General features: G+C 43.0%; 1 protein-coding gene across 1 annotated transcript; it reads right to left on the bottom strand.

Moving 5' to 3' along the window:
* Positions 1 to 3,696: 3,696 nt before the first annotated feature.
* LOC109760458 (alpha/beta-gliadin A-III) lies at positions 3,697 to 4,795 on the bottom strand. The gene has a single exon (XM_020319279.4). It carries the CDS (start codon positions 4,722 to 4,724, stop codon positions 3,861 to 3,863), a length of 864 nt encoding a protein of 287 aa, XP_020174868.1. The 5' UTR covers positions 4,725 to 4,795; the 3' UTR covers positions 3,697 to 3,860.
* Positions 4,796 to 14,855: the final 10,060 nt, after the last annotated feature.

Genomic DNA, 14,855 nt, shown 5'->3' with positions numbered 1-14,855 from the left:
ATATATATAGTGAATTTGGTGCTCAGTATGACATAACAAACACATACTCCCTTCGTCCCATAATATAAGAGCGTTTTTCCACTATATACTAATGTGAAAAACACTCTTATATTATGAGACGGAGAAAGTAGTTGATATAACACAATAGCATCACAAAGTTCGCGCGGTTTCATTGATTAATCTATTTTCTACTCCCTGAAACTTGTGATGCCACTTTTGAACAATGTCATCATTATGCATTTGAAAAAAATGTTGAACAAGTATTTAAAAATTATTAATCAAGAATTGGAAATTGTTAAATGTGTATGGTAATAATGTTGACCATGTATTAAAATGATAAAAATGTTTGATCATGTATACAGAAATGTTAATCAGGCATTTAAAAGAAATGTTGAACAAGGGTTCGAAAATGTTAATCAAGCGTTTGGAAAATGTTAAATGTGTATAGAGAAAAAGTTGACCATGTATTAAGAAAATGTTAATCAAGCATTTAAGTTTTTTGTGAAAATAGAAAAAGAATGGTGACCATGTATTGAGAAAATGTTAATCTTGTATTTGAAAAATGATAATCAAGCATTTAAAAAATGTGTATAGAAAAAATGTTGACAATGTATTACAAAAATGGTTGGTTTGTATTTGAAAAATGTTAGACGTGTATTAGAGAAAAATGTTGTTGACATATACAAAAAATGTACAATGATAACCAATAGAACAAAGAAAACCGAAAAAAATGAAATAAACAAAAGAAAAAAAGAATGACAAATCGAAGAAACGGAGTGTAAAAAAGAATGAAAAAAATGAAGAAGAAAAAAAAGAGAAAAAAACTCAAATAAAACCGGCTTGAATCGCTTGAAGTACCACGCGCACCTACAACTTATCACGAACGGGACTTGGGCGGACTGGTAGCAGCACCCACGGTCACCTTGAGACTAGGAATCAATCCTGGTTCTCCCTTTCCTCATCTCTTTTTCTAACCATATGCGCGTGAATGGGCCGGCCCAATATGACGTGGGGAGAGGAAAAAACATCATGCACGTAAATCCTCGCCGTGCACATGGTAGTTAAAGGAAACGTATTAGTTATTAACTCCAAGTAATTTTGGTTTTCTCCTTTTCTAGACAGGACAGAATAGCTGTATGAAACCCATACACATATAAGGCTGCAGTACCCATACACAAAATTAGAGTGACCATCGATTAAGCATGACACAAACGGTCTGGATGCCAAACAAAAATCTTATATCTCTGTCTGGCAACACATTTCCATAGCCACTATAAAATTGTGCGAGCTTTCTCACGTCCCAATAAGCTATATATATATATATATATATATATATATATATATATATATATATATATATATATATATATATATATATATATATATATATATATTGTTGGAGGGATAACAAGGGCCTTTTCATCTGTATATCCATGTATCCTTCTAATCAGACATCATCGTGGATGGGCTTGTAGGCCACACGCGGTGCCGCCGTAGCGGCAGCGGTAGGACTAGGAGTCACCGGATCCAGCCAGGAGTGGCTGGTCCCCGTCTCCAGCCATGGTTGGCATCTTGCCAAGTTCAAGCCTCCACGGATGCAAGTGGCACGATACGGCGTCGTTGATCTTTTTCTATAGGTCTGGATCGAGAGGAGGGCGGCGTGGGGGCTATTAGCTTCGGACTAATAATGGTGGTTTGGCCCTGATGCTCTTCTTCCGCCAAGTCGTCTTTTTGCCGGATGTCGACCACTTGGATCTGGCCCTTGATGAGTTCCGGTCTTTCCGAGCGGAGATCTATATTGATTGGTGTATGTCGCCCCTGGATATCTAGATTGGAAAGGCTCCGGTCATACGCGCTAATATTATCAGCCAACACGGCCTCAAAGAGGACGCGGTGCGAAGCTTCGGTTTCTTATTTATGTCACGGGACATGTCTAAGTCAAGATCCTCAAGGCATTGATAGATGTGGAGAAAGTCACGGCGGCTGCCATTTGAGGTCTTGAAGCTTCGGCGGAAGGCTGTATTGGATGCGATGACAACTGTATGTTTGGTGACTTGCAACAGCGGCCTCGGCAAGCGGGGGCGGCAACACCGGTGGACTGCATTTTCGGTGGTACTTGTCGACTATCGAGTCTCAGTTCCTAGGTTGAAAACCCAAGGTCTACCCCTTATTGGCTGTACTTGGCAATGGCCTTGTTGAAGGCATTGTTTTTGGGTGAACTCGAAATTTTTCCAGGGTGAAAACCCACGATCTTCTATCGGGCAACGACAACGCTTGTGCATTGTTTCCTTCTTGTGGGTGTTGCTTTTGAATAACCTTTTTGTAATCCGGGCATTGTCTTCGGTGGTGGTTAGAGTGTTGTTGATGCTTGTGATTGACCACCATGGTGGGGTATTTTTTATTTTGTTCTTTTTATTTTCTTTTTTGGCTGTGTGTATCCTTCATGTCTTTAGACATCTTGTTGGTAGAGAGGCCGGGTGTAATTGGAGGCTTGGGGTTCCACAACCTTGATCTATTCACTTATGCAAAGTTTGCTAAACATACATGGTTGTTTCTATCTAGATAGCTCATGTATGAGGGTCCTTTATGGAAGATACCATGAAATGAGATTCTTTTTTTTTGAAATGCGGGTTCCTGCATAGTGCATCGCTAACTTGGCGTGCAATTCTGAAAGGTCAAGAAGGTTTGAAGGAGGGTATGTTGTGACAAATTGGGAATGCACATACTACAAAGATATGGCATGATAAATGGGTGCAGGGCATGCCGCTAATGAAACCACTACGATGCATGTGAGAAACTCCGGTCCAACTTGTAGCTGATCTTATCGATGAAAAACACGGGCGACTGGAACAATCCTTTCATTCATTAGGTGTTTATCCCATCAGATGAGGTGGCCATCCTTAATATGCCACGACCAAACAATCCAGCAGAGGACATTTGGTCGTGGGTATCATAAAGAAATGACATTTGTTCTGTCCAATTGTTGTACAGAGCCATGATGGACACAAGGAATGGTGTGGTGGATGGACTGTCTAGTTTGTCTAATGGGGAAGAAAAAATGAAAAGGCAACAAACTCTTAGGGTACAAGCCAAGTTAAGAGTATTTTGGTGGAGAGTAATTAAAAACATCCTACCTTTCATATGCATAACTAAAAATGCATGTGATGGGGTTATGTGTGTGCCCTATGTGTGGCCATGGGGAGGAAATGTTACTTCATATGCCCTTATCACACGTGAGCATGCAAGTTTATTCTTGGATTCTTCTTGAGAATATTTTGACATAAAACTCCCAAGGTTGCACCCGGAAACATGGTCACGTGATATCTTCAATCCATATTTCCTGATGCAAGAAGAGCGCTATTAATGCTTCGGTTATGTGGGCGATTTGGAGTAGCCGCAATGATACTCATGATGAGGAGATGTACCAGTCTCAAAAATCAATGTAATTGATTGATGAATTGAATGCTTCTCTGGAAATAATTGATCAAGGGCAAGCCAAGGATGTGGATAGTCGTTACTACTTTAATAATACACAATTTGAAAGTCCAAGAAAACAATTCAATTTAATTCAAGTTTTAGACTCATTTTGTTATCTTCAGATTAATGCAACATAAATATCTACTTAATGCATAATATATATAATTAGGGGTGAACTTGTGAACGGGCACATGAATGGAACTCAAACAAATAATCATATGCAGACAAGACCTGGCTTTGTCTTTTATTCCCAAGTTTGAACTAGTATAGTTCGGGTTCTTACATGGTAGTGCATGTCACTTTATATTTTCACCAGTACAACGACCAAACCATGGACTAAGAACACGATGTTTGATATATCTAGTACTAGAGTTCTTCTCTTCTCAGTTAGTACCGAAGATGCCAAATGGCGCAATGGTGGTCGAGCAATATGGAGGGATGTAGACATTGCAGGTTGCTGGTAGCGTCTGCAGCGCTAGGTTCCTTATTTCCTCGAACTGGGGCAGTTGTTGAGGCTGGACAGAGCCCTGGGCCTGTGGGTTTTGCTGAGATGGCTCGAAGGAGCCCTGGCCTGATAGATATTGTTGCTGAGGCTGCTGGTAGGAAACCTGTCTCGATGGTTGTTGTTGTTGTTGTTGTTGTTGTTGTTGTTGTTGATGCAGAATAATAGCATGAACGACATTGTGGATGGCTTGGCACCGCGACTGCTCGGGGATCTGCCACAGCTGCTGACAACATAATTGTTGCAACAGTTGGTAACTACTTTGTTGCAATACTTGTGAGCTTGCATGCACTATGTTGTGTTGTTGCAAGACGACATCCCTGCATGGAATCAGTTGTTGTTGCAGAATTTGTTGTTGTTGTTGTTGTTGTTGTTGTTGTTGTTGTTGTTGTGCTTGTTGCTGCGAAATTGGTTGTTGTGGTTGCGGATACTGTGGTTGCGGTTGTGGATAGGGTTGTTGTGGTGGAAATGGTTGCGGCTGCGGATATGGTAGTTGTGACGGAAATGGTTGCGGCTGCGGATATGGTTGTTGTGATGGAAATGGTTGCGGCTGCGGATATGGCTGTTGTGGTGGAAATGGTTGTTGCTGCCCTGGAAATTGTTGTTGTTGCACCAATGGAACTTGCTCTTGTGGTTGTTGCTGAGATGGATTTTGCGGCTGCAATTGTGGCACTGGAACTCTAACTGCAGTTGTGGCAGTGGTCGCCACAATAGCAAGGAGGGCAAGGATGAGAAAAGTCTTCATGGTGTATTTGTATTGACCAGTTCTTGCTTGGCTTGAATGATGCACTCTACTTATGAGAATGATGAATGAGGAAGGATGGTCATCATGCTACATGCCTATTTATAGCTGCCATGGCATGATCTCTTTCACAATTGGCATTTGCTTGTCTGCGAAGTGCTTGGATGCTTCCCAAAATCATATTTTGGTATGTTGTGTTTGGTGGCACTATCATTCCACCACAAAAAGGTGTGATAACACACATGACTCATCTTATTCACTTTACAGCTAAACACTAATCTTGATTGCCTAATTTTGTGAAACTAAGTTTGTAATGTTATGCAAGTTGTTACGTGTAAACTAGATAAGCATTGCTTGCACAGAACTTAGTTTTTAATCTTGTTGGCATGTTAAGATAGATGAGACTAGTAATATAACTTGCTTTAGTAGGTCATGACTCATCAAATTCTTTTTACATGTCAAGTGTTGTAGTGTTCTAGAATTTGTTAGCAAACATCAATTTTGTAATGTTCTACAAGTTGTTACGTGTAGACTAGATAAGCTTGACTTGCATACAAAAAAGATTGTAATCATGTGTGACCTGTTAAGATAGATTAGATTAGTAATGTAGCTTGGTTTCATAGACCATGACTCACCAAATTGCTTTTACTTGTCTTAAGTGTTGTATATGTTGTACTCCCTCCATCTTGGTTTACAAGTCTTGCACATGTACCTAGCTCGTTAATTTGACCAACTTAATAAGAGGCATACATTACAAAAAATATATCATTAGAAACTGTAGATATTCTATTTTCTAATGATATAATTTTTATGTTAAACAATTTATTTTGTATAATTAAATTGACGACCTAGATACACGTGGAAGACTTGTAAACTGAGATGGAGGGAGTACAAGTTATTAACACTTATCTTCTTAGTATGGCTTGCAATGTGTGTGCATGCCAAGGTATGTGTAGCTTCTATTCATTTGTAGATCTTATTTCGTTTTACGCGAATCATGAAATGATCATCTATGGTAATTTCATGATCATCTACGGTAACACTTGCGAGTGCAGCTGCAACAATGTTGGCAGGGTCGGAGGGAGGATGTGGGATGGCATGAGTTCTTGTGACAACCTATAGTTCATTATGTTTTTTTGGGGTAGTACCTATAGTTCATTATGTGTGGAAAGATACATGTTATGTTTTTCATGCGTGCAAAAAACTTATGTCTTTAAATTTGCAAATTGGCCATGTCTGTTCTAAGGGCTGCTACTGGTGGCCAATTTGAAGACATGTGGTGCACTGGGCCTTGGACGCAGCAGATAGCCCAACTAGGCTCACTCAGAAGGAAAAAAAACTCCCATGGATCGCTCCCTTGCCGACCTCTCTCCTCTCTCGCGAATTGGGCACGCCGCATACCCACTCCCCTCCACGCACCACTACCCCTCCCTTCCCCTCCCCTCACGCGTCGCCGCCGCGAACCACCTCGTCTTCCTCACGCCGCCTCACCGTTGGCGTCTACCCTTATCCTCTCCCCAAAGCCGTTGACCTCATCTCTCACCATCTCCTCCCCATCTCATCTAAAGAGAAGAGGCAGATCGACCAAGTCAGGCGCCGGCAATGGCGGCGACCGCATCCGCTACGGGCGCAGCCACCTCGCCGAATAGAAGATAGGATATATAGATAGATTAAGACGAGGCACAACACTTAGTTTGCACCATAGCTAGCTAAAATTGGGAAATGTTAAACGAGTATTTAAAAAATGTTAATCAAGAATTGGGAAATTGTTAAATGTGTATGGTAATAATGTTGGCCATGTATTAAAAATGATAAAAATGTTTGATCATGTATATAGAAATGTTAATCCAACATTTGAAAGAAATGTCGAACAAGGGTTTGAAAATGTTAATCAAGCGTTTGGAAAATGTTAAATGTGTATGGAAAAAAAGTTGACCATGTATTAAGAAAATGTTAATCAAGCATTTAAATTTTTTGTAAAAATGGAAAAAAAATGTTGACCATGAATTGAAAATTTGTTAATCTTGTATTTGAAAAATGATAATCAAGCATTTAAAAAATGTGTATACAAAAATATTGACCATGTATTGCAAAAATTGTTGGTTTGTATTTGAAAAATGTTAGACGTGTATTAAAAAATATTGTTGACGTATACAAAAAATGCACAATAATAACCAAAAGAACAAAGATAATAAACAAAAGGAAAAAAGAAATGAAAAGAAATGAAGAAACGAGTGCAAAAAAGAATAAAAAAATGAAGAAGAAAAAAAGAGAAAAAGGAAAAAAGAGAAAAAGGAAAAAAAAACTCAAAGAAAACCGGCTTGAATCGCCAAAAGTATGACGCGCACCTACAAATTATCACGAACGGGACTTGGTCGGGCTTTGTAGCAGCACCCGCTGTCACCTTTGAGACCAGGAATCGATTCTGGTTCCCCCTTTCCTCAGCTCTTTTTCTAACTATATGCACGCAAATGTTAATCAAGCATTTAATTTTTTTGTAAAAATGGAAAAACCGTCAGCGAGAGCTGCTACCGTCTCGCGTAATGCGAGACATAGCGTTCACGGACTTTGAATTTGCACCGTGTGGAGGTAGTTAGGCCGGTGGAACAATCGATCAGTCCATCAACAAAAAGTTTATCACTTTGCATTTACTGGCCTGATTTCGGCCCAGTTTCAGAAACAAAAATATTGGCCAAGGATGGATGGAATTCATCTTCGAGGAGCGTATTTTGAAAATGTTCCCCAATACATAAAAACGTTTATGTATTTATAAAATTGATCGCAAACTTGAGAGAAATTTCCCAAACTTAAAAAAATGTTCACGTATTTGAAAAACATTCACAAATTTGAGAAATGTTCGTGAATAGGGACGCATATTTGAAAACATGTTCATGAAGTTGGAAGAATGTTCATGAATATGAAAAATTGTTCATGTATTTAATAAAATGTTCACAAATTTGAAAATTTTCTGCGCATTTGGAAAATGTTGGTGAATTTGAGTAATGTTCTTGAACATACTAAAATGTTTGCCTATTGAGAAAATGTTCATGAACTAAAAACATATTTTTTAATTTTAAAAATTCTTTATGAGTTAAAAAATGCTCAGGAATTTGAGAGAGAGAGAGAGAGAGATCAACCTCGTTTGTTTCCCATGGGGGTACCCACAAATCTTTTATGGTTTTGTGTTTTCTATTTTGTGTAAAAACAGACCAGGCTCAGGATGGAGGTTGCCATAGAAGAAGTAATGCCAGGCACCACTCACCGTTGGTGCAAAAGCATGTGCCCAAGAAAGCGAAAGAGTACCACGGACAAGAGGAGTACTCCCTTCGTTCCTAAATATAAGTCTTTTAAGAGATTCCACAATAGACTATATACGGAGTAAAAATAAGTGAACCTATACTTAAAAGGCGTCTATATACATCTGAATGTAGTCTTTATTGTAGAATCTCAAAAAGATTTATATTTAGGAACGGAGGGAGTAGTAGATTGCTAACCAGCAAACGTCTAGGCCAGGAATCCCAGCAGCTCGACCAAATGGCAACGACTTCAAAGAGGCACATCCAGCCAGATTCATGCCCATGTTCCGTTCTCGCGGGCCACAATGCAACATAATGGATAGAAAGAAGTTCATTTTCAACTTCAAATGTGGTTCAATGGACAAATACCCCCCCTAAAGACTGCTTTTGGTATAATTTACACCCTAAAATTTCAAAACTAGATAAATGTGCCCCTAAAGCGGTTTTGATTATGATTTTCGTGGTTTTGGATCTGACATCATCTTCCTCCTCTCTCCACCTCTCTCCTCTATGTCATTCATCCAACTGCCATGGACGCCTGATGCTCGTCGTCGAGGTGCTACAGCTTCGCCTCCGATGCCCTAGCCCCTCCTTCCCCTTCCCTCCCCCTTCTTTCACCCTCTCCAGCGGGAATCACGCGCCCCGCATGCGCCCGTGTTGCGGTGACCGTCACCTTGAGTTACATCGCCATGTCCACCCCGCAACACAATTCAAAACCACCCAAATCATAGCAAAACCACTTGAGGGGTAAATTTGTCCGGTTTTGTAGATTTCAGGGTCAAAATTGTACCAAATTAGGCTTGGGGGCGGGGTGATAGACTTCATGCACTGGTAGGCCCAACCTGTTAACATGTGATGGCACAGCTCTCTTTTTTAATGGAAAAGGGGTAGTACTATTCATAAAACAAGAATACGGTCCCGTAAAAAAAACAAGAATATGGTGGTGTGTAAAATGGTTGGCAGGTGAGATACGTGCGATGAATAAGGTCTTGAGCGTGGTTCTAAGAAAGACACACGCACCAGATAACGAGTCCTACATGGAGCTCGTCCTCCAAAGAGTTTTTTCGCTCCTTCCCAAAATATGGCGATGGTTCACTTTTCTGTTCTTCGTTGCACAACTTTGAGTAATTTGTATTTTTTTTATGTAGCGACATCATAAGGTATTTCATCATTAAACTTCACACACGTGTAATATACCCAAACCTCTATATCCGGGAGCTTTTTCGCTCCAAGATTCATCCACTTGGATGAAAAAGACTTTTGGGTAAATTCCTATGGGGCACGTGTATTATTTTGGTACCTGGTTGTGTACAAATGAGTTGTGGATTCAGGTTTTCGTTTGAAATTTTTTGAACGTGTGTGCAGCTTGGTTTGGTTCGTTTAGTATTTTCTCTGGTGCCGTTCTTCGCATTTGTGATTAGTCGCTGTCTTTGGCCCTTCTTCGCTATTGTGATAGGTCGCTGTCAGTCTCTGGTGCTGTTGGCCGAAGTCGCTTTCTTGTTTCCTATTCGTCATCGGGTTCTATATTGGTTCCTGTCACTGTCGTTGCCTGTGTGCCGCTGTTGGTTCGGTCGTTGTGTTCTCTCCCCATGCCCTGTCTTCTCTAGAAAGCCCGGGCAAAATCTGAGCACAACGCCACCGCCCTATAAGCCTATATAAGAAGAGGCCGGCTCTCCTCCTTCCCAGCGGACAACGCAGTGTACGCCGGACACGGCAAGTATATACACACCTTGAGCGGCCCGGTGCCATGGCTCCACTAACCTTGAAGCTCTGCTGGAGATCGTGTTGCCATCGCCAGCCGGAGGACGCCTCCAGCGCCGGTACCGTCCCAAGATTTGCACCAGGCACCGCCGCCGGCGCCTCGCGGTCACTATCCATGAACCGCACGGTACGGTGCTCCTGCCCGCGTGTCAGCTGGTCTTCCTCAGGCAGGACCACGAATACCACGACGCCGATGAGCACACGTACCGCGCGCTTGCCGGCGAAGATGATGTTGAGGAATCCCGCGAGCCGCCCGCCGGGGGAGGCCAGCTTACGGAAGTCCCTGAGCTTGGCGCGGATGGAGGCTTCCGCTAGCTTCTTGGTCTTCTTCTAAGGCGCGGGCACGGGCGGCCCTCCGTGAACGCCTGCACGGTGGTGCGGATGGGGCGGAGGTGGCTGTGGTTGAACGGCAACCCGCGACACTACTAGGGAAAATCTTATACACAGAACATTAGCAGTAGCGCGGGTTAAAAACACGCGCTGGTGCTAATTAGCAGCAGCGCGGTGTTGTAAACCGGGCTATAGATACCGTTATAGCAATAGCGCGCCAGCGTACAAAAGCGCTACTACTAAAATTCCCACGGCTTAGCCGATAGGCTGCACATAGTAGTAGCGATCTTCGCCAAACAGCGCTACCGCTATTTGCTTTGTAGCATCGCGTTTACGCTGAGACGCGCTACTTCTAAAGTAAATAAAACTAAATGAAAAGCAAATAGAAAAGTAAATGAAAATGAAAGAAATACAGAAAGGTGAAAGAAAAAAATAAAATGTAAATAAAAATAAATGAAAAATTGGAAAAAAGAGAATGGTATAGCAGTAGCGCGTATCCACGAACGCGTTGTAGCTATGTTAGCAGTAGCGCACTTCCTGGAACGCGCTACTGCTACTTCTGACTAAACCGCTCGATTCGTTTTCCCCAACGGCCACTTCCCCCAAATCGCAACTCCTCCACTGTCGCCGCCGCCGTCGCCCGTCGGCCGCCGTGCGCTCTCCCACGCGCTCTCCCGCCTCAACGCCGCCCCCGACCCCGACCTCGACGCCGCCCCCGACCCCGACCTCGACGCCGCCCTCCGCCGCGCGCCCGAGCCCCGACCCCGACCTCGACGCCGCCCTCCGCCGCGCGCCCGAGCCCCGACCCCGACCTCGACGCCGCCTGCCCCTCCCTCGCCGCAATCACCGTAAGGCTCTGCCTCTCCTCTCCCCTACCCCCCTCTCGCTCTGCTAGGGCAATTTATATATGTGTTGATGCTGTGTTGATGTTCATATGAACCCTAGGTGTTCATATGAACCCTAGATTTGTTTAGGGCAGTAGGCATTTTTTAGCATTTAGGAAAAATGATTAGCAATTTTTTTAGGAAATTAGCTAGGGCAAATTTTTATGAAAAGGCCTAAACAGTAATTTCATTTGCATATTGTTGTTATATGATATATGTCATTGATGTTCATTTGCATATTCCATTATTGAAGTGGTTCGATTGTGCCCAAGTGGCTTTATTGTTTTCAGGAAATGAAGCCGAGTGGCCTATGTTTTGCCGGAATGTTGATTCATTTCCGTTCCGGCAAATTTCAGGTTCTCGATTTGTCCACTTTTTAGCAAAAGTCATGCCGAAATTTTCCGTGAATTTCGACATGACTTGTGCTACAAACTAGGACATATCGAGTGCCCGGGATTTGCCGCACCGGGAAGGAGTCAATGTTCCTGCAAAGCATAGGCCTTTTTTATGTCATTATTCATTTTATTAGGTATAGAATTAATTGACTAGATTTAATCGTAAGAACTAGTTGAATTTATAGAACTAGTTGAACATGTCACATTTGTTGTTATTTTTTTAGTTAAAGCAATTTTTCGCGCATCGACGTCGACGATGCCTATCCCGCATCCTCGTCGTCGAGTCGGTGGAGGACACCTGCGTCACCAGATGGGCCATGTCCGGGACTGGGCTCCGCCGGGGTGGTACTGGGAGGCGCTACCTACCAGGGGGCGCAGGTTGGTGAGGAGCCAGCCTGTCGTTGACCCGAACCTTCTTTGGTGGCGGTCGCGTGGGCCAGTGACGGTCCAGAGGCTCGAGGACCCCGCGGAGGTGGTGCATGACCGTGTCAGTGAGGAGGACGCGCACGTCCATCGCTACTTGTTGCGTTGGAGCACAGGTTCTCCAATACCTGGCAGGTTCTCCAGGGATCTCATTGGAGCTATGATCCTGTGATGGTTCCTTCTCTTTGGGTGTCCACCGCCCGCGCTGATACCCGTCGTGCGCTAGGGTTTTAGCTGTATTAGTGATGTTATATGTATGATACTATTTGGGATGTATTAGTGATAATATTCGACGATGTACGGACGCATGAGATGATTTACTTTTGCTTATTGAATGCATGCTAATTTGAATACTTATTTATTTTACGATTTGGTTTTGCTTATTGAATGCTCATGTCAATATGATCCTATAAGATATTTTGACTATCCTGGAGTTGTCTTCGATCGATTTTCAATTAATGTTTCAACTATGAACATAGGAAATGTCTGACAACGAAAAGGATTTCGGTATTTGCAAATACTGCGAAGACGAGCGCGGCCTGTGCGACGGAATCTTCCTAGATGATGATTGGCGCTTCAGCATCAAGCTGGACGTGAACTTCGAAGTGGATACAGTAAGTCACAACGACAAGTTTTTTTTTCGTAATTAAGCATGACATCTGCTTCATTTCCTTCAACTTATAATTTAATTTTTTTTACTATTCTACTAGCGTATCCCCTGCCATGCAAGAGTTTTTGTCTTGGATAAGATAGGTTTCAGTCGTACTATGGAGGTAAAGAAAGTTTACTTGAAGACCGAGCATGGTTATATTTTCCACGTAAAATTATACAATGCAGACGACTACACCTATTTTGGATGCAAAACTTGGCGAACACTATGCAAGACTTATGCATTTGAGCCTGATATGGTTATCACCTTTGATATTCATCCAGAAGATGATATTGAAGGTAATACCGACATCTGGGTCGATGTGCAGGCGCCTCCAGTTATACCATTATGTGAGTTTCTCAACCATATTTATGTCTTTAATATTGTTTATTCAAAAATAGTTGACAACTAATTTCTATTGTCAGCTTATTTCGGTTCAAGCAAACATGTCCAGCGCTTGGTAGACAGGACCTACTACTGTCCCGGGGCTGAACTAAACTGCGAGGAGCTAAGTCATTATGTTTCATTGCTTGAGGATCTTGATACTGTCAAGACAAATTTTCTTCCTGCACTTAGAAATGTTAGTACTGAAAACGTGCGACCAATAGTGTTCGTAATGAACTACGGTCATATCTATTTAGGAAAGATGGTAAGAGTTTTACTATTTGTCCTCAGTGCATCTTTTGCATACATTATTTTTAAGCTAAACTTCATTGCTAAGTATGTTACTATACGATGTTCTTCAACTGGGACTCCCGATGAATGTTGTGCCTCATGGGATCGAGACTAATGGTACCATGAGTATTGTTAGCTTATGGCCAAGATATCCTACAATGCACTTTAGTGCATTCAGGATTTCTAAGAGCGAGGAAGTCTTAATAGTGAAAGACTGGACCAAATTTGTGATGGAGGAGCGCAGAGAAGTACTAGGGGGCAGCAATGAGAAGCGCAGACCACGATTAGGAGACAGGTTCATCTGCATGCTCCAACTTGATGAAGGAGGAGAGCTACACATGTTTTATGTTATTTTACCTGAGAGAGAGCAGCAGGAGTGATTAGCTAGCTAGAAATGAGTTTGAAGATGATGATGTGCTACACTATGAGTATGATGATTAAATAGCTAGTGTTGGTGGTAATGACTATGATAATTATTATTTGCTAGTGTTGGTGGTGATTAGATAGCTACCGCATCTAGTGTTGGTGGTGATTAGCTAGCTAGAATGAGTTTGAAGATGATGATGTGCTACACTATGACTATGGTGATTAAATAAATACTGTTGGTGGTAATGACTATGATGATGATTAAATAGCTTGTGCTGGCGGATTAGATTCAAGTGGAGGCAACATGTGGTGCACATCGAAAGTACTACTAGTCCAAACTAGATCAAGTTTGGATTAGTAGTATACTTTTGACATGCACCACATATTGCCTCCACTTGAACCTACTCCACCTTCATTTGACACACGGTTATGGACATAATGATATAAACCTCATAATTGGTATTGTACCAAAATTTGTATAACGGCGTATAAATACACTAAAAATGAAAAAAAAGAGTACTAGTAGCGATGGATAGTAAACACGCTACAACTAGCTAGATTAGCAGCAGCGCGGGACAGAACAAGCGATGCCGCTATGTGTCTTAGCAGTAGTGCTTGTTGCACGCGCTACTGCTAAGTAATAACTGCAGCGCCTTATTGGTAGCGCGGCTGTCCGCGCTACTAGTGGGCATTAAACCCGCGCTACTACTAGGGTTTTCCCCCTAGTAGTGGTAGCACTCGGACGAGCTGGACGTAGTGGCGTGCGGCCCGGATCTGTGGACGCCGGCGCACGCGTCCGGTAGCTCCTGGCGAGAGACGGCCTGTAGATGTAGCTGTATTGTAGTGCAGGGCCTCCTACTGCTGCGGTGGCGGCCCACAGCACGCCTAGGAGATGCTCCTCGCCAGCGGCCAGATCACCGATGGAGCAGTGTCCTGATCTCTTCGGTGATTCCCCGAGGCGGTGGCGGCGACCACTACAGCGGACGGGGGACACGGGCTTCGGGCCAGACAATGTATGTGTACATCGCCGATGCCAGTCTTCATGCGCTGTCGGGCTGGCAACTCTGTATTTGTGATCCGTGGTGCTCAGCACGTGCGGGGGCGGACTGCTCCGGCTAGTCGGGACTGCTGTTTTGCCGGCGCATGTCGCTGCACCTTGTGCCCTGCGTTACACCTTTACCGAAAAAGGCTTTCGCCCCGCTTTATATATAAAGCTAACCGCCAAGAGCACACATACACGGACTAGTTCAGAACACACACACCCAAGTCACAAAACGAGAAGTGCAAAGGTTCTGCTGAGGGCACAGCTCAACAAGCCCAAAATAAACAAAAAGGACACGGCCGAGGCAAGGCGT

This window comes from Aegilops tauschii, chromosome 6, assembly GCF_002575655.3.
Source record: "Aegilops tauschii subsp. strangulata cultivar AL8/78 chromosome 6, Aet v6.0, whole genome shotgun sequence".
NCBI lineage: Eukaryota > Viridiplantae > Streptophyta > Magnoliopsida > Poales > Poaceae > Aegilops > Aegilops tauschii.
This window is presented reverse-complemented; position numbering and strand designations above follow the sequence as displayed.

Coding starts and splice junctions, on each gene's coding strand:
- LOC109760458 (XM_020319279.4), bottom strand. CDS start 4,724: ATGAAGACTTTTCTCATCCTTGCCCTCCTTGCTATTGTGGCGACCACT.